Source organism: Sorex fumeus, unplaced genomic scaffold (assembly GCF_029834395.1).
Source record: "Sorex fumeus unplaced genomic scaffold, SorFum_2.1 ptg000026l, whole genome shotgun sequence".
In the NCBI taxonomy this organism is placed as follows: domain Eukaryota; kingdom Metazoa; phylum Chordata; class Mammalia; order Eulipotyphla; family Soricidae; genus Sorex; species Sorex fumeus.
In genome coordinates this window covers 18,306,006-18,328,389 of record NW_026606083.1, presented here as the reverse complement: position 1 = coordinate 18,328,389, position 22,384 = coordinate 18,306,006, and the positions used below count along the sequence as shown (strand labels likewise).

At 46.5% G+C, this 22,384-nt stretch overlaps 2 protein-coding genes across 4 annotated transcripts; both read right to left on the bottom strand.

The window, feature by feature from the left end:
* Positions 1 to 6,689: 6,689 nt before the first annotated feature.
* Positions 6,690 to 16,623, bottom strand: BMI1 (BMI1 proto-oncogene, polycomb ring finger). Of its 2 annotated transcripts, none has more exons than XM_056114726.1 (10): positions 16,385 to 16,623; positions 11,494 to 11,624; positions 11,075 to 11,171; positions 10,435 to 10,490; positions 10,298 to 10,348; positions 10,053 to 10,161; positions 9,926 to 9,971; positions 9,419 to 9,517; positions 9,028 to 9,108; positions 6,690 to 8,936 (listed from the first exon to the last, which is right to left on the bottom strand). In XM_056114726.1, exons 2-10 carry the CDS (start codon positions 11,603 to 11,605, stop codon positions 8,607 to 8,609), a joined length of 981 nt encoding a protein of 326 aa, XP_055970701.1. In that variant the 5' UTR covers positions 11,606 to 11,624; positions 16,385 to 16,623; the 3' UTR covers positions 6,690 to 8,606. The 2 variants fall into 2 exon arrangements, with proteins under 2 accessions (XP_055970701.1, XP_055970702.1); XM_056114727.1 differs by lacking the exon at positions 16,385 to 16,623 and adding an exon at positions 15,898 to 16,030.
* A 1,085-nt stretch (positions 16,624 to 17,708) lies between these two features.
* COMMD3 (COMM domain containing 3) lies at positions 17,709 to 21,701 on the bottom strand. 2 transcript variants are annotated; one of them, XM_056114728.1, is made up of 8 exons: positions 21,427 to 21,701; positions 20,002 to 20,113; positions 19,828 to 19,891; positions 19,693 to 19,727; positions 19,288 to 19,348; positions 19,142 to 19,198; positions 18,996 to 19,055; positions 17,709 to 18,065 (listed from the first exon to the last, which is right to left on the bottom strand). In XM_056114728.1, exons 1-8 carry the CDS (start codon positions 21,563 to 21,565, stop codon positions 18,006 to 18,008), a joined length of 588 nt encoding a protein of 195 aa, XP_055970703.1. In that variant the 5' UTR covers positions 21,566 to 21,701; the 3' UTR covers positions 17,709 to 18,005. The 2 variants fall into 2 exon arrangements, with proteins under 2 accessions (XP_055970703.1, XP_055970704.1); XM_056114729.1 differs by lacking the exons at positions 19,693 to 19,727; positions 19,828 to 19,891 and having other exon boundaries at positions 21,427 to 21,697.
* Between the last annotated feature and the right edge of the window lie 683 nt (positions 21,702 to 22,384).

Genomic DNA, 22,384 nt, shown 5'->3' with positions numbered 1-22,384 from the left:
TGTAACTAATTCCAGTAAAGAGTCCTCTCTACGGAAATACATTATGGAAATGACGTGGCTGTCAGACCTAATTGCTTGGCTTTGAGTCCTCATAGAAGAAATTCTACAGCCTTAGGGGTATAGACTCAAAAGCTGCAGCGTTTCTGGTTTCAGTTTAAATAAAACAATGAAATCCATCATTATTCAAGTCAATAGCGATAATTCACATGAATATGAATGCACTTTGATCTTATCCTTCAATTCATTGAAAGACACAGTCGTAATGAAAAAGGGAGATAATCTCTTTAACTTGGTCCAAAGCAAGTTGTTGGAGCTTTTCTTTTTTGAAAGACCATAGAAAGGAACTTTTTACTAAAGCCTTACTTTCCTATTTTTTAAGGTGGATGTGGGGGTGTTTGGGCAAGCTACAGGTCATTATGTTGCCTTCAAGAACCAAGTAGTGCTAACTTTCTTCTTTGAAGTAAACTCTCATTTCATGAACTTGACATTTTGTGAAGCTTAAGGGTGAGCCTTTTTCTTAACATCATACCAAAGAGTCATTTTAGGAAGCATTGAGTTTACCTCGCAATACAATCAACCCTATTAAAAACTTTCATTATACTTTAAAGTTTATTTAAATTACATAGGATGTTCCAAGATGAATTTAGACATGCAACATGCAGGACACTTATTCCCATTTAACTCGGAAGAGTGTTAATACCTGTGCCATATGAAAGTATGCAGGTCACTCAATTATTTCATTTTACTCACAGATACTTAAGCAATTTTAGACACTTTGGGAAAGAAAATAGCAAGGCTATAAATTCTAGTATATAGTTTATCATTCTTATAACCCTGGAAATATCTACCATTTTTAAAGTTTACAATTTACCACTTTTAAATAAGGATATCTGATTGTCATTAGCAAGTTTAAATTTTCATTAAGTTTATTAAAGATATTCACTCTTTATGGTACTGATTAGCATTATTTTAAAATCTAATTGGGTTTGTTGAACTTCTGCAATCCTGTTGAAATTTAGCAAACGTTGTGATTTGGTGAGAGGACTCCGGACATACAATGATGAACGAGATTGATGCTTGTCCTCAAGGAGCTCTAAACTTTAAAGCTTATTCAGCACATCTGTGATTTCCATGAAATTCCAATCCAGGAAGAATACTCAGGTAACTAAATGTCTATTCAAGTAGGGATGCCTCTCTATAGGGAATTTAGCGGTTCATCCTACTTCTTATGTAGGATTTCCCTGAATTGTGTGAAGATGTATCTTCAATTTCAATGAGACCTGTTTAAAGCGCTCGAGTTCTGGTTTATAAAAAAAAAAAAAATCAGAGCCGCGTCTAGGTATTTGACAAGGAAGAATGATTGATTCCAAAGGGTTAGTGTCATTCATTTTCTTTATGCATCAGACCAGTCGGTCCACACTGTCAAGTGCTGATGAGACTCATCACAGGCAATGTAAAAAAGTGCTCTCTGCACTCTGAAGAACCCGTATCTTGATGTACTGTTTAGGCTAACACGAATGATTGTACAATGGATTTCATGCAAAAAATATTTGTGGGAGACAAAGAACGGGGAAGCTGGTCGCCTCTGCCCATGGCGCTAACCCAGAGGGGAAACCACGGGTGCCAGGGATGAGACACCTCATAAGCTCTTCTTTGTGTCGACGCCCTTAGAAAGGGAATGGACGTCGTGATTGCTTGCTTCACCCGCGCCCTTATTTCTGTCAAGGGAAGCTTTCCAAGGGACTGCTCCTTGACAAAGAATTTCAGCTCAAGTTGGGGGCGCGGGCAGCCGGGGCCGGGAAGGAGCCGAGTGGCCCGCGCCGGGGGCTCAGGTGTCGGTTCCGCTCGGGAGGCGCGCGCAGCCCAGTGCGCCGCGAGCCGCCCCTATTGTCTGCGTGGGGGCAGGGCCCAGCCGGGGGATCCGGCTCCCGGGAGCGGCCGCGGGGATGGGGTAGTAAGGACTCGGGGGAGGGGGCGAGAGATGCCGACCGGTAAGACTTCGCACCCCCCGGCCCCCCAGCCCGCCCCAGTTTCCATCCCGACCCCGAGGTGTCAGAGGAGGCAGAGGGACCGGCGGCGGCGGCGGCGGCGGCGGCGGCGGCAGCGGCGGCCCAGGCTGCAAATCGCCGTCGTGTGGTTGCTACTGGCAACCGAGCCTCCGCCGAGCGCGCAGCCCCGCAGCCCCGGGAAGGTGGCGGCGAGGGGGAGCGGCCGTGGCCTGGGCCGCCCACACGCCTCCCGTTCGGGTCGGACCGAGGGGCTCCCGCGGGCTGCGGCCGGCTTGGGTGGCACCGAGGGCCGTGGAGCCGCGGGGGCGGGTGGGCATCGTCTCGGAAGCGTCAAAAATTTGCGCCCACCGTGAAAGAAACATGGCAGCGTGGGCTCGAAGCCGGCTGGATTCGTTCCGTGGGGGCCGCGGCCTGGGCAGGGCGCCCCCAGCTCCTTTCCCGCGGCCCCGCACCCCGACTCCGCGCCCCGCGCGGTGGCACGCGCTCCTTCGCCTCCTATCCCCCCCACACACAGCCCTTTGTTCTCCACTCGAGGGGCGCCTCCCGTTTCCAGGGCGGCTCGCGGCGACGCTCGAGGACGCCGCGAGCCGGGCTGCGAACCCCGGACTCCGGGCCCCCGACCGAGCCGTCCCCCCGCCCAGCTCCCGTCGGCCGCTCCCGATTGGCCACGCCGCGGCTGCCCTTTCCCGCCTTGGCGTCCGAGAGGTGCGAAGCGCCAGCAGGAAACGGATCCCGGATCCCGGCACCGAGGCGAGAAAGGCGGCGGCGTCTCCTCTGACGCCACCCAAGAGGAGCCCCCGTGCCCCTCGCCGGGCTCCGTCGTCCCGGGTGCTCGGTCCAGCGGGGAAGCCGGCGCGTGGAGCCGTTTCGGAGGCGCGGGGGCGCGGGGAACCGGCCGGAAACCTGTAGAGGAAACACCCAGCGAAGCCCCCAGCCCGCGGTTTCAAATCCACCGCGCCACGTTCAGCAGCCAGTTGTGACGCCGGGCGCAACGTGCCGCTGAAAGCCCGGAATCCGCCACCAAATGGCGGCTCCTGCAGGCGCGGCCGCGATCGAGGCGACTCGCCCGGCGTCGCCCATGTTAGGCTGCTTTCAGTTCTCGGCGACTCCCTCCTCGCCTCGCCTCCCCTCGTCCTTTCTTTCTTTCCCCTTCGGCTCCGGCGTCGCCAGGGTGCGGATGCCCGGGGGGAACGGGGCCCGCGCGGGCTCTGCGGGAAGGTGGCCACGTCCCGCCCGTTCCCGCCGCCCCTTCCCCGGGTCGCAGCCCCCGCGGGCGCGGCCTCCCGGGCTCCTCGCGCCGGGGCACCCTCGTAGGCTTCGCCTCTCTCAGGCCCCAGACGCGGCCCTTGCTCGGGTCTGAGGCGTGCGGGCCGGCACCCAGCCTCTGTTGACGGCGACCCGCGGACGCGGTTGCTTTCCCGGGCGCTGGGTCAGTTTTCCGCACCCAAGAAGCTCGACTGCAAGAAAGACCCTTTCCGTCCACCTTCGCCCTCGCCGTCCACCCAAAGCCGACTCCGGGAACCCTTGAGGGGGTGGGGGGGAAACTCGATGTTTTCATCATTTAGTCAGCAGTCTCGTCACCCCAAAGCTAAACACTCCCAAGACACCCCCGTTGCCTCCCCAACCCCGTGAGTGCAGGCGGGCCACGCCAAGCGGACCCCCTGGAAGACGGCCCCGCCACGACGCATTTGTCTGCCTCCCCGCAGCGGGCTGCCTTTCCCGCGGCCCCGGAGCTCGCGGCCCGGGTCGTCGCCGCCGCCTGGGCCCGACGACTCGGTCTCCCGGCGGCCGCGCCCGCGGGGTCTGCGAATACGGCTTTCAAATTTGGCGGGAGCCCGAGCAGCCGAGCCGAGAGCCGCGCGCGGGGCGAGCGGCGCACGCGCAAAATGGCCTCCCAGTGCCCGGCGGCCTGGGCTCCCGCGCCGCGCCGCCCAATCCCCGCCGGGCGAGCGCGCCCCGGCCCGAGCCGCCGCGCCTGCCCGGCCCCCGAGAGCGGCGGCCAGAGCAGAGGGACCGCGGGCGGCCGCGTTTCCTCCTTAGCGCGTCCCTCTGCGTCAAGGCTCCCCGGCCAGAGGAGGCCGAGCGGCAGGAGGTCATTTTCTCCGGGCTGGCGTCCCGCGCCCGGCCCGTCAGGCACCGGCACCCGGGACGCGTCGGCCTTTCCCCTTCGGGAAGCCGCTCTCGCCCCCACCCTCGTCTCCTCCCCCGGGCCAGGCTTGATCTTCCCCGCCACGCCGTGCGCTCCCTTCTCTCGCTCGACCCAGCTGTCGACTAATTCGCGGGGGTCGAGCCTTGGTACCGCGGCGCCTCCACGGATCTTCGGGGGTTTTATCACCTCTCACCGGCTCTCGCGCACGCCGGAATTTTTGGACGCGTTTTCCGAGGACGTTGCCCCAAATTTCGCCCAACTTGGGCGCTAGCCGACTTGGGAGAAGAGAGTTCAGAGGGTGGACTCTTCAATGAACTTGAAATCACGTTCACTGCTGTCTGGATTTCAGGAGAACCCAACAATCAGAGCCAGAAAGTAGTATTTTTACTGCAATGTAGATAACTCGGAGGGAACCCAACCTGCTATTTAAAGGAACTTCTGAGTGTCTCTTGCAAAGGATGCTTGAAAGATTGAATTTCAAGAGTCTGGAAATGGGAGGATGGAACTCATTCTTTTTTTTTTATTGAGTGCTTATTATTTATTTGGAGGGTTAAATGAAATAGGGATGAGTTTTCCATAGGCACTTTAACTATAGAAAACTCACAAAAGATTCTAGAGTAGCTTTTCCAGTGATAAATGCCTTTTGAGGTCGTCGACTTGATGAAGCCAGAAGTTGATATTCAAGTTTCATGTGAGCCTTCTAGAAATTGCTCACTAAGAAACTGGTGCAAATAAAGGAAATCCGTTTCAAGAACCAAAGGAAGGAAAAAAAAAACACGTTAAAAAAATTAGCTGCGGAAACAGGAAACACTCAACCGTGTAAACATTTTCAGAGACTTTCATAATCAAAACTTAGCGATCTTGAGATTTCTGAGGAGATCCACAGGCTCAAGGTCTATCGCGGGAGTATTTGCCAAGTCTGGTTTACTGGGATGCTTTCTGGCTATCTCTAATTCTGATGTCCCCACTTTAGTTCAAAGTTCATTTTAAAGGCGTCGGATTTTTTTTTTCTTTTAAGAAAGACCTTAGATTGTCACCTGTTGTGTTCATTATACATGAAGGAGGGGGAAAAAATCAAGTGAAATAGTCTATTTAGCCCAAAAGCCTTCTGCTGGGAACTGCTGCTCTTAGCACCATGCTTGAAGTTATAGACTCATTTAAAACCCTTCAAAGACTCATTTAAATATATCTTTATCAAGACTGCGTCTTTTTAGATGTGAAGTCGACTGTAGAGGACAGCATTTCAGAACCAGATCTAGTCTTTCTTTTATAGCAGCACTAAACTTAATCAAAATTTCCAACTGTTACTCCAGGAACAACGTGAAGCGATTTACCAAACTTTTAAAACATAAAGGACAGTGAAAAAAAAAAAAACTGACACTCTTTACGGGAGAATTCTTAAGCACAAGGATCCATGAGCAGATTGTCTAAAGATTCTCATCCCCTGGAAAATTATCATAAGCTACTTTAAAAAAAAAATCTTTTCTTGTTGGTCAGTGCAAGCAATATTTCACATAGGTAGTTATTAAGTTCCTACTCGATTTCATGTTAGAGCTATTTTGATAGGCCTATGGAAAGAGTGAACCTAAAGACTTCACAAATAAATGAACCACAACTCCAAATCTTTGGAAAGGGTGAGAGAGAGAAGGAAAGCTGTCATTTCACTGCCCAGCAAACCTACCTCCAGAGATCATAGTTTGCACATGTAGATATGGAAACTGAGCCTCATGGTTGGTAGTTTAAGTCAACTGAAGGACAACTTTTTTTTTTAAATTAGTGTAATTAACGGCCGGCAATTTTAAAAGCAAAAAGTACTTGTAAAGTTGTATGCATGTGTAAAGCAAGATAGATCACTATTTACACAGCAGCAACCAGCCTCATTCTCCTTTTGCATTTAAGCTAAAACCTGTGAAATCAATTTAGGAATTTTCTGTGGACTATTTTGCCAACACTAACTTTGTGGTATAGAATTGTAGGATCGTTTCCAAAAGCAAAAGTCAAACTTGAAGCTAATTTTTCACATAACCTGCTTTGACTTACAAAGTTAGTAGGTCTCACATGGGTTTTTCTAGTATACATTTTTAATGTACTTTAAAACCTTGTCAAAACCATGATGCCTGGTTATGAGAGAATGCAAAACAAAATTACACTAATACTATTTAAAACCTTAGCTGAAATACTCCTTAAAATGTAAGCTATTTTTAAATTAAGAAAAAAATCCTCTCTCAAATACATGGACTTTTTTTCAAGCATGGTAGAAGTTATCTGGTATGCAGTGTCTGATATTTATTAATTTCAACGATAGGTCTATTATAAAAGGATTGAGATGTGAACTCCTTTAAGTTTCATGCTGACCTTTTAACATCATTTTTTAAGTCAAAGGCCAGCCCACTAGCATTTCACATTTTCCTTTGAAAAATTTTTTCTCATCTTTTATATAAGATTGTAAAATTACTGGAAACTTACATGAAGTTTTGTAACATCAGGAAAAACTTGAGAAAAGCCTACAAAAATGAGTTAAATTCACCAAAGTTGGCAAACATGGGTAACTTTTACTTCAAAGATTGTAGAGTAAATAAACAAATACATCTTCCATTGGATTTTCAAGCAATTACAAACAAAGCATGTATTTCTTATCAACATCACTAAAACAACAATGGATCCTCATTAGCTTTTACCTGTCATAATCCACTGTAGGGTTCCAAAACTTCTGCACATTGTGCTTTTCATATCAAATTTTTATTAAAGTCTTAGCTATTTTCTAAATGAATATCCCTTTATTGGATTTTTTCCAATTACAAATGAAATTTAATTTTACATCTATAATTAGAAACAACACTTACAATGGGACTGTACAAATTCAGGTCAAAATAAAAATATATGTATTTTGTGGTTTTCATAAAACTTCATTTACTGTATCGTTAAAGAAAGCAGAAGTAACAGCAATATATGTAAAAGTAATGATTTAATGACTATAAGCAAGACAAAGCAATAGAATTGTGCTTCTTTTGCAGACTGGGACAATGAAATGTTAAGCTACAATTTTCCCATACAAACATGAAACAATATTCATATAGAATAAACACTCTCATAAATAACTGATGAGTGATGAAACACACACCAAGTTCGACCAAAGCAAAACATAAACTGAAAATGTTGGGGTTATTCATATATTAGATTCAACATGCTCACTCTATTTAAAAATGACCCATAGAAGCTTGTAATAAATTGCTTCTATTTCCAAACATTAGAGAGGACATTTTCCATTGTAGACCACTGGAAAAGCAACTCTTATGATTTGAAATAACTGTTACATCACATATTAAAATCATTTTAGATAAAATGCCTTCTTCGAGTAATTTGCTGTTTTCTTTAAAAAATTGGTTTTAGAGTTACAGTGATCAATAAGCATTCTAAAAACACAATTGCATCATAAACTATGGGAAACAAAGACACTATTTCCAAATTCCTTTGTTAAAAAGTTCTTATTTACTGCAACAATTACCTTAAAAAGTAAACATGTGTTCCTAGAAAAAAATCAGTAATAAGAATTTGCCAATTGCTTTCAATGGAACAGAATTTAGAATTTGATATCCACGTGAAAAATATTCTATGCTGATAAGGCTTAAACATTGGGTATCTGCAAAGGTCGAACCAGTTGGGAGAATTTTAACAACCATTTCTGAATGCATGAAACACAATATTTTCTTTATAGTATTTATAAATATATCATACAATACTGTTTCCTGTTATGTCATATACCAATATGGCATTGTACACAAGCATAATGCCATCAGATTCTTACAAAAGCGAATCATTTAAACAAGTCAGTAAAATAAACGGCAGTACCCGCTTTTAGGCATACAGATTGTAAAACTGAAGTTTACTTTCCTTTGATCGGTTTTGTATTATCAACAGAGAAGTAAAAATCAAACAGGAATCAAAATGGCTAAATATGCAAGAAATTGTTATTCACAGTGACATGGCTACATAGAATGCAATCTTCTATGCATATTCTGTTTGTTGAATTTCAAGATAAAAAGCACTTGTTTTCTACAGATTCACAAAACAGCATAATAACAAGAACAATCAAGGAGAATGTAATAATGTAGGCATTAGTTGAGATTAACAAACTATGGCCCAAAGTTTATATCCACCGCAGAATATTTTCAAACCCAAACAATGGTTACAGAAACCATTTCACATCTTTTCTAACACACACAAAAAAATCTTCTTTCTTAGAAACCAACTCTTTATAGGAACAATGTTCTCAATTAACGTCCATATGAATATCACATCTTAGTTCATCTTTTATAGCCAAATTCAATGTCACTACAAAAGAAAGCAAATTGGACGACAGTCACATGTATTAGCATCTATAAAGCTGTAATGGCATGAAGATATCTATATAAATCAGGAGTTTAAAATTTCCTTAATAGTCTCAGGTATCAGCCAGATGACGTTGCTGAGGACCCATTTACTGATGATTTCCGAGGTCTATTGGCAAAGGAAGATTGGTGGTTACCGCTGGGGCTGTTGCTGGTTCCATTCATAGTGCTGGAAATATGAGGAAACTGTGGATGAGGAGACTGCACTGGAGTACTGGGACTAGGCAAACAAGAAGAGGTGGAGGGCAGCCCTCCTGCTGGGCTGTTGGCCTTATCACTCCCAGAGTCACTTTCCAATTCTCCAGCATTTGTCAGTCCATCTCTCTGGTGACTGATCTTCATTCGTTTACAAGTAGGTCGAACTCTGTATTTCAAGGGAAGTGGACCATTCTACAAGGTCAAAAGGAAACAAACTGTTAGCCTTAACTCTTTTAAGTGCAGTTCACCATAGTAATCTGCTAATATTAGACATGCTACTTACTCTTCTCCAGGTATAAATGTAGGCAATATCCATTAGTGTGTAGTAATCCTTTAAAGGTTCCTCTTCATACATGACATCAATCTATTGAGACACAATTTCTCAATTAAGTATAGCAAAGATAGATGTTATTTTCGTCACTGAATATAATTCAAAAACATTTAAAAAAAACTACTCCCAACATCTGGACAAAGGACTTCCTCTTGAAACTTTCAATGAGGAAAAGTATTTCTTGAAATTAAGGGATATAAGCATATAATCGAATTCATATTGAACATTAAAAAATTATTTCCAATTTAAGTGCTAATTTAAAAATAGCTTACTTGAAATCAGAATCCAAAAAGGAAAAACGTGGTTAAAATTATAAAGTTCATGAAGACTACCAAGTAGCTACCTGGAAAGTATTAGGTATATCCATTTTACTTCTCAGAAACTTTCGTAGGTGCATCACGGTCATTGCTGCTGGACATCGTAAATATCTTTTATCATTCACCTACAAGCACATACCGGAAAACAATTATTTTTCAATTCTTTTTAGGTAATGAAAAGTTTCAATCATATTGTCAGACTATGCTAAAAGATACAATATTATAGATTACTACTAATTTTCAAAAATAATTTTTATTTACTCTTTTATCAAACTACTAAATGAACAGAATCATGCTTTCAGGAAACAGCGTATCAGAGCATGAAACAGAAAATATTTTAGGTACTTTGTAAGAATAGTAATCCTATCAAAATAAATTCGAGCTACAAACTACTGGATACGTATCACTCTTGAATATCAAACACAATTTTCTCCTATTTCACAGCTTCATATGGCAGAGCCTAAATGACACAAACCCCATAGGGCCTAGAATCCAAAAATGTTTCTTCTGTGTCTTTGTAACATCCAACATACCTCTTCCTTAGACTTCTCTTTGTCTTTGTTTACTTTCCGATCCAATCTAAGAGAAAGGGTTATTTGTTAGCATAATAATGTATCTCATAAAGAAAACAGAATAAAACACATTTCCTAAAACTTGTACCTGTTTTGGTCAAAGAATTCAATGGATAAGCTTATTATCTCATCATCAGTTATAATTCTCTTATCTTCATCTGCAACTTCTCCTCTATCTTCATTGGAGCCATTGGCAGCTAGAAAGACATTTTAGAATTAAATTTTTCAAAACTGAATAATTATTACACACAGAGTAGTATGAATATAATACTATCTATGAGTAAATAAGTTCTCCCTCCAAATAAAATGGCTTCACCCTTCCAAAGACTTTACCATCAGCTGAAGGATGAGCTGCATAAAAATCTCTTCTTCTCTTCATCTCATCTGAAGGGAGAAAGATAAGACACATTTGGTAAAACAGGTAAAGCTGATTTAGAATTTTCGATTCATTTTTAAAGCGAGTTACTTACTTTTGAAAAGCCCTGGAACTAATTTGTATACAATATCTTGAAGAGTTTTATCAGACCTAAAAAAAGAACAAATTAGAAAGGTAAATTCAGTTCATATGATAAAAAAACTAAAAATGTTTATGCTATTATACAGGCTTTGTTTTGTTTTTATTGTACTATACTATTTTACTTGGCTGACAATATCCGACTTGCTCTATAATTACGAGACTAGACATATTTAGTCGCTCTTTAAAGGCAGTTGAAAATATTTTATATTCATTAATAAATTCCTCACTTTCATTGAGTCAGTATGTCTTTCAAGTCACTAAACTACTAACAGGAATACAGAAGAGAGGTGAGAATGGAAGCCCTTGAAAGGCATTCATCCTGACAAGAAGTCAAGAAAGCATGCAAACATAGAGAATTCAATTCTTCCTGATTTTCTTTAAAAAAATTTAAAAATCATTTGAACAGCATTGAACTTTGTGTAAAGTCAGTCACTATTAAAATGGCAAGAAATTAAGAGGTACCCTACACAAAGCACATGAGCTGGCTAGGGATTCAACAGTAAACTGGCTCTGTAATAATAAACAGGATAGCATTCACTAAATTATGCAACTCCAATAACAATTACAAACAATAATTTTAAACATTTCTCTACCTTATATTCAGAAGTGGCCTGGTTTTGTGAACTTGGACATCACAGATAGGACAGTATTTGCTGGTCTCCAGGTAACGCACAATACATGTTTTACAGACTAGAAGTATCAAACAAAGTTCTTGTGAGTGAAAAAATATTAGATTGCTAAGCATTAGTGTCTGAAACAGAATTAGCAGCAGCCAAAGATATTTCTAATTCAATTAAATCATTCAATGATCCTTAAGAACTTAGAAAAGGTTTTGTAAAATATGCATTTAAAAAAATCACCATATGTGCCAAAAGAAAATTACTCCATCACTTTGTTACCCATATTCCTAAGAGCGACAGGAATTTATACTTCAGAATTTATGTTGATTTAAATTTCAGAATGAAAAGTGAAATAAAGGGGGCACAAAAGAGGTCGAAATCTCTGTACTTACAGGAATGTAGACATTCTATTATCGTTGTGGCATCGATGAAGTACCCTCCACAAAGTACACACATTAGGTGGGGATTAAGCTCAGTGATCTTGATTCTGGTTGTTCGATGCATTTCTGCTTGATAACAGATCCTGCAAGACATAGATATATTGGCCATAATTCAAAGAGAATCGAGATAATCTCCAATCCCTAGTAACCATACACCCTGAAATACTGAAGACTTCATAAAACTCTCTTAACACTGTACAGCTGGACTGTCCCACTGCTTTCCACGGGAGGAATTTACAATCAGATCTAAATTAAATCCACTGAAACGGTGGGAAAGGATCCAACAGAAGTAACTTCTGGTCCCTCAGGTCATTCCAGAAGAGAGAAGAAAAGGTCGGGGTGGGGGCTGGGAGCTGAGAGCATTCGGATCTTTCTTCCATTTGTCCTCCAGCCTCGCAGTCCCACTGGCTGCAGGAGACGCCACAGGGTCCCCGCAGATATTTACCAAGCCACTAGGGCTGGCTCCATGTTTCCACATTGAAGGTAAAACTTCCTTAGGAATCTTCAATGGAAAATCCGGGAGCATGCCCTGGCTCCCCAGAGGTTCTTGTTGTTTTAGGCGGTTCCGGCAATCAGAACCTGGCCCGTTTCACCTCGATACAAAGGGAAAGCCAATTCTGCTCTATCTGCATCCCTGGCATTTCCGGAGCTGGGGTGCCGAGGCCGCGAGCGGAGCACCTCGAGCCGGCCTCGGGTTGGGGCCTGAGCGCGGACGCTGGGGCCGCGAAGCGAGGGGCGGATCCGGCGGCGCCCCGGGCTCCGTCTCGCTCCGGATTCGGAACTCCTCTCAGTCGGGGTTTCCATAGCAACTTACACTTAGACTTGGCATCCGGCCACCTCTGCAACTCCGCGCGGAGCCCGGCCGAGCCCGGAGCTCCGGGCAGGCATGCGGGGCGGACGGGCGGCGGACGGGCGGCGGCGGGCGCGGGGGAGGGGCCGGCGCGGCGCGGGGGCGGGGCCGGCGCGGGGGCGGGGTGGGGTGCGGGCGCTGCGGCGCGGGGGGTGGGGCCGCCCCGCGAGGCCAGCGGGGCTGGAGAGCAGGAGCCTGCCCAGTGGGGACCCGGCTCGCAGCCTGGGGTACCCCGGGGCGAGCGAATGGTAAAGGAAAATGCAAACGGCGCTCCGGCCATTCCGGAGACTCTTTGGGGGGCCTCTTTCCACGTCCAGACGTGGTGCGAAGAGTTTCTTTCAAATCTGTGGAGTCCTTTGGTCTCTCCTGGTCGTAATCACTAGGTCAAAAACTTCACGGAGGGATCTTTTGAAAACTGCCAACTGTGCACTTAGCTTGAAACCGGGAGAGCTCAATTTGCAGAAATGTTTATTAAGCTGAACCTCTTTAAAGCTGCTTCCTCTAATATAAAGTTCTCCTGGGCATCAGATGAGGGATAAAAAGCTGGGCAAAGGCTGAAACTGAAGTTTGTTTTACAAGAAGCTGAAGGAGAAAGCCGTTTCATCTGAACTAAACCGGAGGCAAGAAAAACTACTTCAATCTGTGTGACAGTGGTAATATATAAAGAACCATGTGACCAGATCATTCCCAATGCTAGATCAACACCTGGTCAACCCAGAGCAACGATGGGAGAGAAAAACAAATGTCATCTCCTCAGCCTAACTTCTCTAACAACCCCAACACAACAGGATGGTATTCCCAACAGATAACACACATTACAGAAAAGCCACGGTGGGGGTCTGTCAGTCACAGCACACCATCCGACAATCAGGGCAGTCAATTACTGCACGTAATTTTCCTGAAAAACACATTTCTGCTCCCACTTCTTTCAGTTCAGAACATGAAATAAGACTGAGCTTCCAGACCTCTCTGAAGCACATTCTAAAGCTGCACTGAATAGAAATCAGGGAACCTGTGAAACTTGAAGATGCATCTGAGGTTTAAATTCTTAGTTAATTTAAATGCAGAAGAGAGAAATGCCAATCAACACACGTCAATGGCTAGGACCAAAAGCTTTAGAGTACAAAAAAAAGTTAAAAAACAAAAACACAAAGCCTCTTTTATGAATGTGGAAATACTGGCAAACCAGCGACTTCAACCAGAAAACGTCAAGTGGGACTCCTCAGTTATCTTTAGTTTACTTGCTCGGAAGAATGTTGTCAACGTATTGTTAATAGAACTCTAAGTGGGGCTGCAGAGAAGCTGTAGGTGGAGCAAAGAGTCACAATTTTAAACACATTGTACTGGTTGATTAAAGACAAACCCTGGTTTTTAAGAGAAACAAAAAACCCAACAAAAACCTCACCTTGTGAAGCCAAGGGTCCATTCCTAGAAAGTAAGTTGGCAAGGTAAAGCCTCTGTCTGCCTGTGGAAGCACAGTACACAAAGCTCTCTCATCTCCAAGTTTATAAAGGGGCTTCAGTGGAAAGGGTGGCTTTATTTCTCCTCTACTTTTCAGAAAACCAACACCAAACACAAATACTAATGCAAAGAACAATCAAATGTCAGTGAAGGGTTATCTACTGGTGGCTTTGAAAGGTTAAGTCACATGTACTTAACCAAAACCCTTTCAAATTCATCTTAAGTCTTAATTCACACAACTCCTCTACCTCCAGTTCAGAAGAACTTCGCCACAGTCCTATTACCATTTATAACGCTAGTAAATATAACTTTGTTACTTATATAAAAGTCAGCTACATAATTAAGACTTCCAAAACGTTTGACATGCCTGGTAAGGTTTAAGAAACAATCTCTTGCACCTTTGAAATGAAAACTTTCTAAGTCCCAACACAGAATCTGCCAATTAAGCAGCAAAAGTGCACCAAAGACAATGGCACAAATATTCAATAGTCAGAACTTGCCATGTAACACTCTCATTTGGGGCTGTCAGTTAGTTGGAGGCCTAACACCAGTTATGTCAAAATGAAGGAAAACAGAAGCAAATTCTTATGTTAACAATCAGCCAGACTATTGAAATCTAAGAAATGCAAATGAACCTCATAATCCCAGTTGGGGATCACAGCCCAGTACAAGCATGGGCAAAGTTGGGGTTGAGTCTAGGGAGAATTTTGCCTATCAGAGCACTTAAAGTACATCCAAGAACAACTTGATGGTAGAGGATTAGGAGATTTATCAAGTGCAATTAAATGCTCAATTTTCTTCACAAAGGCTTGTGCATATGTGTCTATACTCTCATTCATTCATAGTGACTTCTGAATGGCTTTAAAGATACCCTTAGGAAGTGTATTATCTGAGCAGGTATGTTATTTCACACACCTTCGCTCCTTGAGGCTAAAGTATAGAAATGAACTAAAACACTGAATATTTTATCAATTTACTGCTAAAACGAGTCTCTAAGGAATTCTTGATCAGTCTACTGAAAATAAAATTCAAGAGTTAGTAAGTTAATATGACTGTAACAATTTGTACCCCTGAGCATCAAGTCCTGAGTACAGCTTTATCATGTGCTTCCAGAACTTGGGGGTTTAAATTCCTATAAAATACAGGTTGAACTATTAGTAACATTCCAGGTACCACCAACTGACACTTGGATTTGGATAAATATGTCTAGAATTTTGCCTAGTTTAAGGAAAGGGTTAATGCATGCTTCTCTTTCAAATATTGAACCGTGACCACTAAGCCCACTAAATCCTTTTATTGCAATTGGGAATGATCAAAGCCTCTTTACTTGTTTACTTCCAATTATTAATTGTAATTCTCTGGGGGAAAGAGCTATGCCGTATCGCTGTCAAACCCCAAAGACTGCATAAACACACGCACTCAACTTTTTGATGCTCCTTTGCCAAAGCATCTCTTTACCACATGACCTATGCTCACATGCAGCAAAACCTAGAAAACGTTAGTCGTGGTTGTAAGAGCATCCTACCGTCGAGGTTGAGAGAGAAATTGTAGGGTGGGGGGGTGGGGAGAAGAAAAGAGGGAAAAGAAGAAAAGGAAACCTCCAGCAAGACCTTAACGTCCAGTTGCCACCATCACTTCCCAAAAAGCTCCAAATTTCAAATGCCCGCTGCCCACTGAGCACGTCCCAAGGAACGCTCGGGAAACTCATCCAAGACTCCTAACAAATCACACCTTGAAAACTTTACCCTTCGCAACACAAATGCAGGAGACCTCGGAAACAACTGGGGACCGCCATCTTACCAGCCATCCACTTTCACACAAGTGTCCCTCCAACTTAAGTTAATAACATTTTCGCGGGGGCTCCCCCCCGTCTAACAACCACCTAGGCGGGATCGCCGGCCCCCACGCAACCCGTCCCTATAAAATGGGCGCATTCTCTGGAGGTTTCGGCCCCCCCGGAGCCCCTTCTTCTGGAGAGGAGGGAAGCCACTTGACCCAAGCAGCTCCCGATTTCAGGCACCCGTCCCCGTTCCATCCAAATCTACCTCTCAACAAAGGGCGCCGTGGCCGGGCGAGCCGCGGAGGCTGCAAATACAAGTGTTCTTCTCGGGGGCCATGTGCGTCGCGAGGGTGGAGAGGGGCGCTCGGGGGAGAAAGGAACTAAATCGTGGGGCCGCGCGCGGCGCGTCCGGGGCCGGAGCGGGCGGCGGCGGCTGGAGCGGCGCCGAGCCCGGCTGGCGGCGGCGGCGCGGCGCGGGCTGCGGGTCGGTCCCGGCGCCGCGGGAGTCGGCGGGCGGCGGCGGGCGCGCGCTCGCGGGCGCGGGCGGCGCGCGGGGCCGGGCGGCGCGCGGGGCGGGCGGGCGGCGGCGGCGCGGGGCTCGGCGCCCACGCTGTCAGCGCCCTCCCGGCCGGCGCGGGCGAGGCGCGGGGGGTGGGGGGGGCCGCTCCCCGCGCCCCCGCGGCCGGCCCCGGCCCCGCGCGGCCCCCGGCGGCCCCCGGCCCCGTCCCGGAGGCGCCTCGCCTCCTACGTACCCGGAAAAAGCAGCCGGCGAGAGGCGATCGAAGCGGGCGGAAAAGACAATGAAAGTTAAAAGTCGTTCAGCAGAAAATGAATGTGAGCCAAGCGGCCATCTTGAAGCGAGCTGCAGACGCCGCTGTCAATGGGCAACGAGCGCAGCCGAGACGAGCGGCGGCCGCCGCGCTCGGCTCATGCCGCCTCCCGAGCCCGGCCTCCTCCTCCTCCTCCTCCTCCTCCTCCTCCTCCTCCTCCTCCTGCGCCTCGGCCTCCTCCTCCTCCTCGGCCTCCAACGCCTCCTCCTCCTCCTCCTCGGCCTCCTCCTCCTCCTCCTCCTCGGCCTCCTCCTCCTCCTCCACCACCTCCTCTCCTCCTCCTCCTCCTCCTCCTCGGCCGCTGCCGCCTCCTCCCGCTCCGCACTCGGGGGAGGGAGCGCGCGGAGGGGGCGCGAACAGTATTATTCTGCGGGGCTGGGAGGTGTTTCTGATCCGGATCGGGGCTCCCTCGTCCACATGCCCATTGTCTCGCCCCGGTCTCTGCCTTTAATACTACGATTATTATTTCATAGTTGCTGGGGGGGTGAAGGCGGGAGGGTGGGGGGCGCCGTGTGTGCGTGCGGAGCGGAGGGGGGAGGGGAGAGAGGATGAGGAGGGGGGAGGGGAGGGTGGAAAAAAAAATGCACCGCTGAAGGCAGAGTGGAAACTGACACCGGCTCCAAAATGGCTCGGAGTCCGCCCGCCCCCTCCCCCCGCCGCCCCCCCCGCGGGTCACGTGCTCCCCCTCATTCCTTAAGGGCGGCCTGGGAATTAGTGTCGGTGTAGTCGGGCCCGCGGTCGCCCCCTTCCCTCGGAGCCGCGCGACCCGGCCCCCTCCCTCCCCCCGCTCTGCGCGGCGGCAGCGGCGGCGGCAGACATTTCTCCACAGCGCCACTCGCGCCGCCCCGCTCGCCACCCGCCCCCCCCCCCGCCCCAGCCCCCGTTATTTCTTTCTTTCCTCCGCCCGGCCCCACGGGCCCGAGTTGGGCGCCGCGGCGCGGAACCTGCGCCCGCCCCTGTGTTCCCGCGGCCCCGGCCCCGCCCGCTCGCGGCCGGCCCAGGCGGGGCGCGCGTGGGCAGCGGCTCCCGGCCTGGCACCCCCGCCCCCCTGCCGGGCGCAGGTAACGGGACGGGTCGGCTCGGGGCCCCGAAACCGCGACCTTCCCACCCACCGTCCCGCAGGATCGCGGTCTGGCCCCGCCGCTTCCCCACAGTCCCGAGCGACGGCGACCGATCACTACAAGTTATGGGTGGCTTCAGAGGAGTCCTTACCACGCAAACTGGAACCCACACAAACTCTCCGCACTCATTTTGTGGAAACAAAGTATTTATTTGGAATACAATACTATCTAGTTACTTTGATGTGACTCGCCAAAAGATCAGTGTACGGTTAATACTAAAGATGAGCCAAATATTTAGAATTTCCCTCTTCACCCTTCAACAAGTGTAAAAAAAAAAACATGTGTCAAAAGTGATGAGTGGCACAGATTGCACAGGGACATTTTTCTTTTCAACTGAAAAGGACGGGGTTCAGCTCGCAGGGGCGGCGGCTCGGCGGACGGGTAGCTGCTCTTCGAGACCCGGTAGATCGCTGGTCCCCAGGTTACATCTGAGATGCTCTTTCCAGGCTTTTCGCAGCATCTTTAAGTTTTCCAACTAAGTCCTTTAAAAAAATTTTTTTCTTAAGGTGTAGAATACCACTATTTTTAAAAGGCTAAGAGACAGAGACAAGTATCCACTTTTGAAAGAGAGGCACGAAAAAAGTCAGAGTCACTTTCTTAAGTTTAATTTTCACAAGGATTTTAACCTTTGACAAGTCATTATCTGTCACAAGATACTCTAAAACACTTCATCTTTAAGTCAGCTACTTGCCCTCGAATTTAAAGAATTTGAAATACTACTTCTTAACCGAATCTTTCTAATGGACAAGGTCCATCTAAATTCATTTTCTCAAGTCAGTTGACAAAGATCGCTATGTTCATTTTATGCTTTCTGAAAGTTTAAAGTTTCATTAATGGTTACATTAAAACTACTTTGCCGAAGGTACCTTTTAAAAACTTCATAATTTCAAGTAATGATCTACAGTTTTTAAATGGTGGCAAGAAGCAAATTCGTTGTCATGACCATTTAATCAATGCAGGTTTTGAATTTCCCCCGTCTTATATTGAAAAGAAAAAGTTTTCGAATTTTACATACACTTCTCTTTGTGAAAGTTCACTTAAAACTAGTTTTAAAATTCTGGTTAGAAAGTTAAAGTCAGTTTCTTCAAGCAAGTAAGTTATCTTGAAAGGCATGCCTTAATTCTGCTTAGTCCTATTGGATCAAACTCAACAAAAATACACTCAACAGAAGTTTATTGTAATGGTGAGAGACTGACAAATAGGGGCTAATTCTCGACTAGTAATATCTTAATTTCAAAAATGAAGGCTATGTTAAATATTGCTTTTGAAACCCCTCCCCATTAAATCCTTAACAACCTTCATTAACTACTGAGAGATGGTTAGATTAATTTCCTTTTTAACGGGCCATAAGCATCGCTCCCAATTAAGCATCTATAAAAAGATAGGCATAGTCACAGATCTTAATACTGTACCTGTAATTGTTCCATGCTGCAACTAAAACTAATATCTGGGTGGGATCGGGAATCAGTGTTCTAAGGAAGGAAAAAAAAGTTGTCTGTTTGAAGATTTGAAATTTCATTGCACATTTGATTCTTAGACAGGACAAATGTGTGAGTACCTTTAGATTGAAGGTCACCGAATATGCAGGTCTGTACATCTTATGAAGTTGATTGGTCTAAAACATTAACATAAAACATTTCAGCTTGTAACTTGTACTGGAAAAGTTCTCCACGTCCCCACAGAGAACAGTTTGTTAAACTTTACCTTTATCTGATATTCCAAACTCCAAGAAACATCGGTTATACGAGGGAGAGATTTCCCTATACTGAAAAATACAATGATAATTTTGTACATCCTACCTTCAAAAAGTGATCAATATGTAACTTCAAAATAAGTGTCGATCTCCACCACCACTACCACCACCTTAATTCCATTCATCCATTCTTAATTTAAAACAATGTTAAACATCATTTCAACTAAGAGTTTTTAAAAGTTATGTCAAACTTCATCTTAAAAAACATTAGTTTTACTTTCTTTTAATTGCCCTTCACACTTTTTCTTTAGTCGGAGAGCCCTGATATTTTGCCCCAATTTATTTCACACAAGCAACTCTGCATTCATACCTGCAAGTGAAAAGTGGCTCAGCTTGACACCACATATAGTACCTACCTTCCCAGTAGGGTTTCTAGAGAATTCTTATTATTCTGGAAGGGGAAATAAGAAGAAAAAGAAAACCCACATTTTTTTTTGCAAATAAAGCAACAGAAGAAAAATGGCATAGTATTTAAAAAAAAATTAAGTAACCTGGAATTCCGTGCAAAACAGCTCTATGCGCTCTCTATCAAATTTACAATCTTCTAGGAAAGTGCTAGAAGTGGGGGAAGAAATCCAAAGTTCAGTCTCTTATTTTAAAAAACTGAAATTGGAAGCATAAAGCTACTATTTAAAAGTAAATGGGTATTTAGGTAAATTTTGTACCTTAATGTTGACTTGTCAGCTCTATGCTTTCCAGACTCCAGAATATAAATCGCAGCAGCTGCATGACAATGCTTTAAAACCACTGGGTCGATATGTTTCAAGTGAGGATGATCTAAAATAAATTAATTGCCATTGATGCCTGGAATAGTAAATTCTAAATAGTCATCTTTCTGAACAGGTTATTTGAAGTTAGAGAAAAATCCTTTAACAAGGTAACTAAAATAATTAAACTATATGGACTGATAATTTTAGGTAAATGAGATGAACAAGGTCAAAGGCACACAATCAGTAATTCTACGGCTACCTCAACTGCCTTCTTTTATCCTGCCTTCATCTTTTTATTGTTTTATTAACGTGTAATATTTCCAAAGAAAAAGTAATTGCATCGTGGTCTTCTACACTGGCTGAAGTGAGTTAAAAGGAAAATGGGAACGTAAAACTCTTACAAGGTGTGAACTCAAGAATGAACAAACTTTCCCTCTAAAGACTGATTCACGTTAGGGTGACTCCTTAGATATTAATACATCAAGGAGAAGCGAGGGGATGGCACGAGTTCAGAATAAAAATACACTTTTTATAACACTTGCAAGTTTTGACAGCTTTTTTTTTTTTTAAAGCTGAACCCAGGTGGTGCTTACCATTTTCGTTTCAAGAACTTCCACTTTCATACTTTTTTGACACAAGTGTTTAGTTCCTAAAACTGTCAAAATACACACAATTTGAATTGTTGGGCTATTTATATTTAAGCAATATCTAAAAGGGATTTGTTTTTTAAACATGCCTTTAATCCACCCTGCCACCGCACTCCGCAATCACCGAGGGAGCCACTTAGGAAGAGCAGCCTCCGGGCAACTGGTGCGGAACCAAACATTATGCACCAGATTTTAAGGTTCTGGGCTTGGAACCTGTGCAAAACTTACTGAACAAGAATGTGGCATTCATCAAGAGAGGCGGCGGTATTCTCTAAGCTGGGAAATGTCAACACTCTTTGACCTCGTAATTAATTTGAAAACAGACCTTTTCAATTGTTTGCCGGCCTACCACTGAAAGCTGGGATGGCAGGGAGCTCCCCTGATGAAGTCAAGTGTCAAAGGGCCTTTGCTTCAGACCGGGCTGAACATCGGAGATGTTTAGGCCACAAACAAGACTAGAACACGAGCTGTACAAAGGAACAAAGAGCCTGGGGAGGCGAGTCAGGCCAGGAACGTGTAGCTGGCAGCGTGCAGGTGCCTACAGGGGCCAGAACCATGCTCGGGGTCCACTCGGGCTCCTGGCAGCGCCACCGCCCCACACTCCGTCCGGAGCGAAGGGCAAAGCCCGCAGACTTCCTCTTCCCGGGGCTTTTCCCCCGGCCGCTCGGGCTCGCTCTGCGTCTCCGAGCGCCCCTCCACCCAGGCCGACGCAGCTCGGGGCTGAGCGGCTTACCTAACACGGCCTCGTCCGCCTGGGCGTCCAGCAGGCTCTGGAAAGCCGCCCGGACGAGAAGCGCGAAAGCCCTGGAGTCGAAGGTGCCGGGATCGGCCAGCGCCAGGAAGCCTTTCTGCACATAGCCCGAGAACTCCATTGTGAGCGCGCCGTGACCTTCGACACGCGCACCACGTGACACGCGCCGCGCGCTCAGCTGATGAGGCCGCGCGCGCACGCGGCTGGGGGCGGCGGCGCGGGCTGCGGGCCTCCCCACCCCGCGGCCTCCCCGCCGGCCTCGCGCCTCCCGCGCCCGGCTCGGGGCCCGCGCCCCCCGCCGCCCGGCCCGGCTGCCGTTTCCGTCCGGCCCTTCCGCGTGAGCCCGCCGCGCCCGCTGCGGCGCCCCGGCCAGAGACCCGCCCCCCGGTGCTTTGTGTCCGCGCGCGGCGCCGGGGCTGCCGCTCAGGGCTTCCCGAGCATCGGGTCCGGATCTCAGGGGCTCCGCGCTCCCGGCCCCCCGAAAGGCCCCCCGGAGGCTCCGGGAGGTGTGGGCATCCCGGCCCCCACCGTCGCCCAAGCCACGCCTCCTTCCTCTGGGGCTCCGCGCGAAAGCCCTTCGGGAAGCTGCAATTTCAGGCGACTGCTGGTTTCTTTCTTCTTTGAAACGCGCAACAGTCGGCCCCCACCGCACTGGGGAGGGAGGCTGTAGACACCCAACGATAGATTTCTTGTTTATTTCCCCTTTCGCATTGTCGTTTCTCGACTACGCCGGTTGATTTCTTCCTGCGAGGCGTGTTTGTGTGTGTGTGTGTGTGTGCGCGCGCGCGCGTGTGTGTATGTGTGCACGCACATATGTAGGGACAGGGTGCGCGTGGGGCAGTCCTGTACGTCAACAATTTGAGAAATGAATAAATTATTCACGGTCACACTTGACAGATTTATTCGACTTTTTAATGTGCCACTGCAAGTAAATACTTTT

What these genes read in the sequence shown, in the direction of transcription:
- BMI1 (XM_056114726.1), bottom strand. Translation starts at nt 11,605, where the DNA reads ATGCATCGAACAACCAGAATCAAGATCACTGAGCTTAATCCCCACCTA. An exon ending in AATAGAATGTCTACATTCCT is followed by an intron (nt 11,172 to 11,493) that starts GTAAGTACAGAG and finishes TGATACTTCTAG; the next exon opens with TCTGTAAAACATGTATTGTG. An exon ending in ATATACCTAATACTTTCCAG is followed by an intron (nt 9,109 to 9,418) that starts GTAGCTACTTGG and finishes GTGTCTCAATAG; the next exon opens with ATTGATGTCATGTATGAAGA.
- COMMD3 (XM_056114728.1), bottom strand. Translation starts at nt 21,565, where the DNA reads ATGGAGTTCTCGGGCTATGTGCAGAAAGGCTTCCTGGCGCTGGCCGAT. An exon ending in GCTGACAAGTCAACATTAAG is followed by an intron (nt 19,892 to 20,001) that starts GTACAAAATTTA and finishes CCCCACTTCTAG; the next exon opens with CACTTTCCTAGAAGATTGTA. An exon ending in TGTTTTGCACGGAATTCCAG is followed by an intron (nt 19,728 to 19,827) that starts GTTACTTAATTT and finishes TTCCCCTTCCAG; the next exon opens with AATAATAAGAATTCTCTAGA.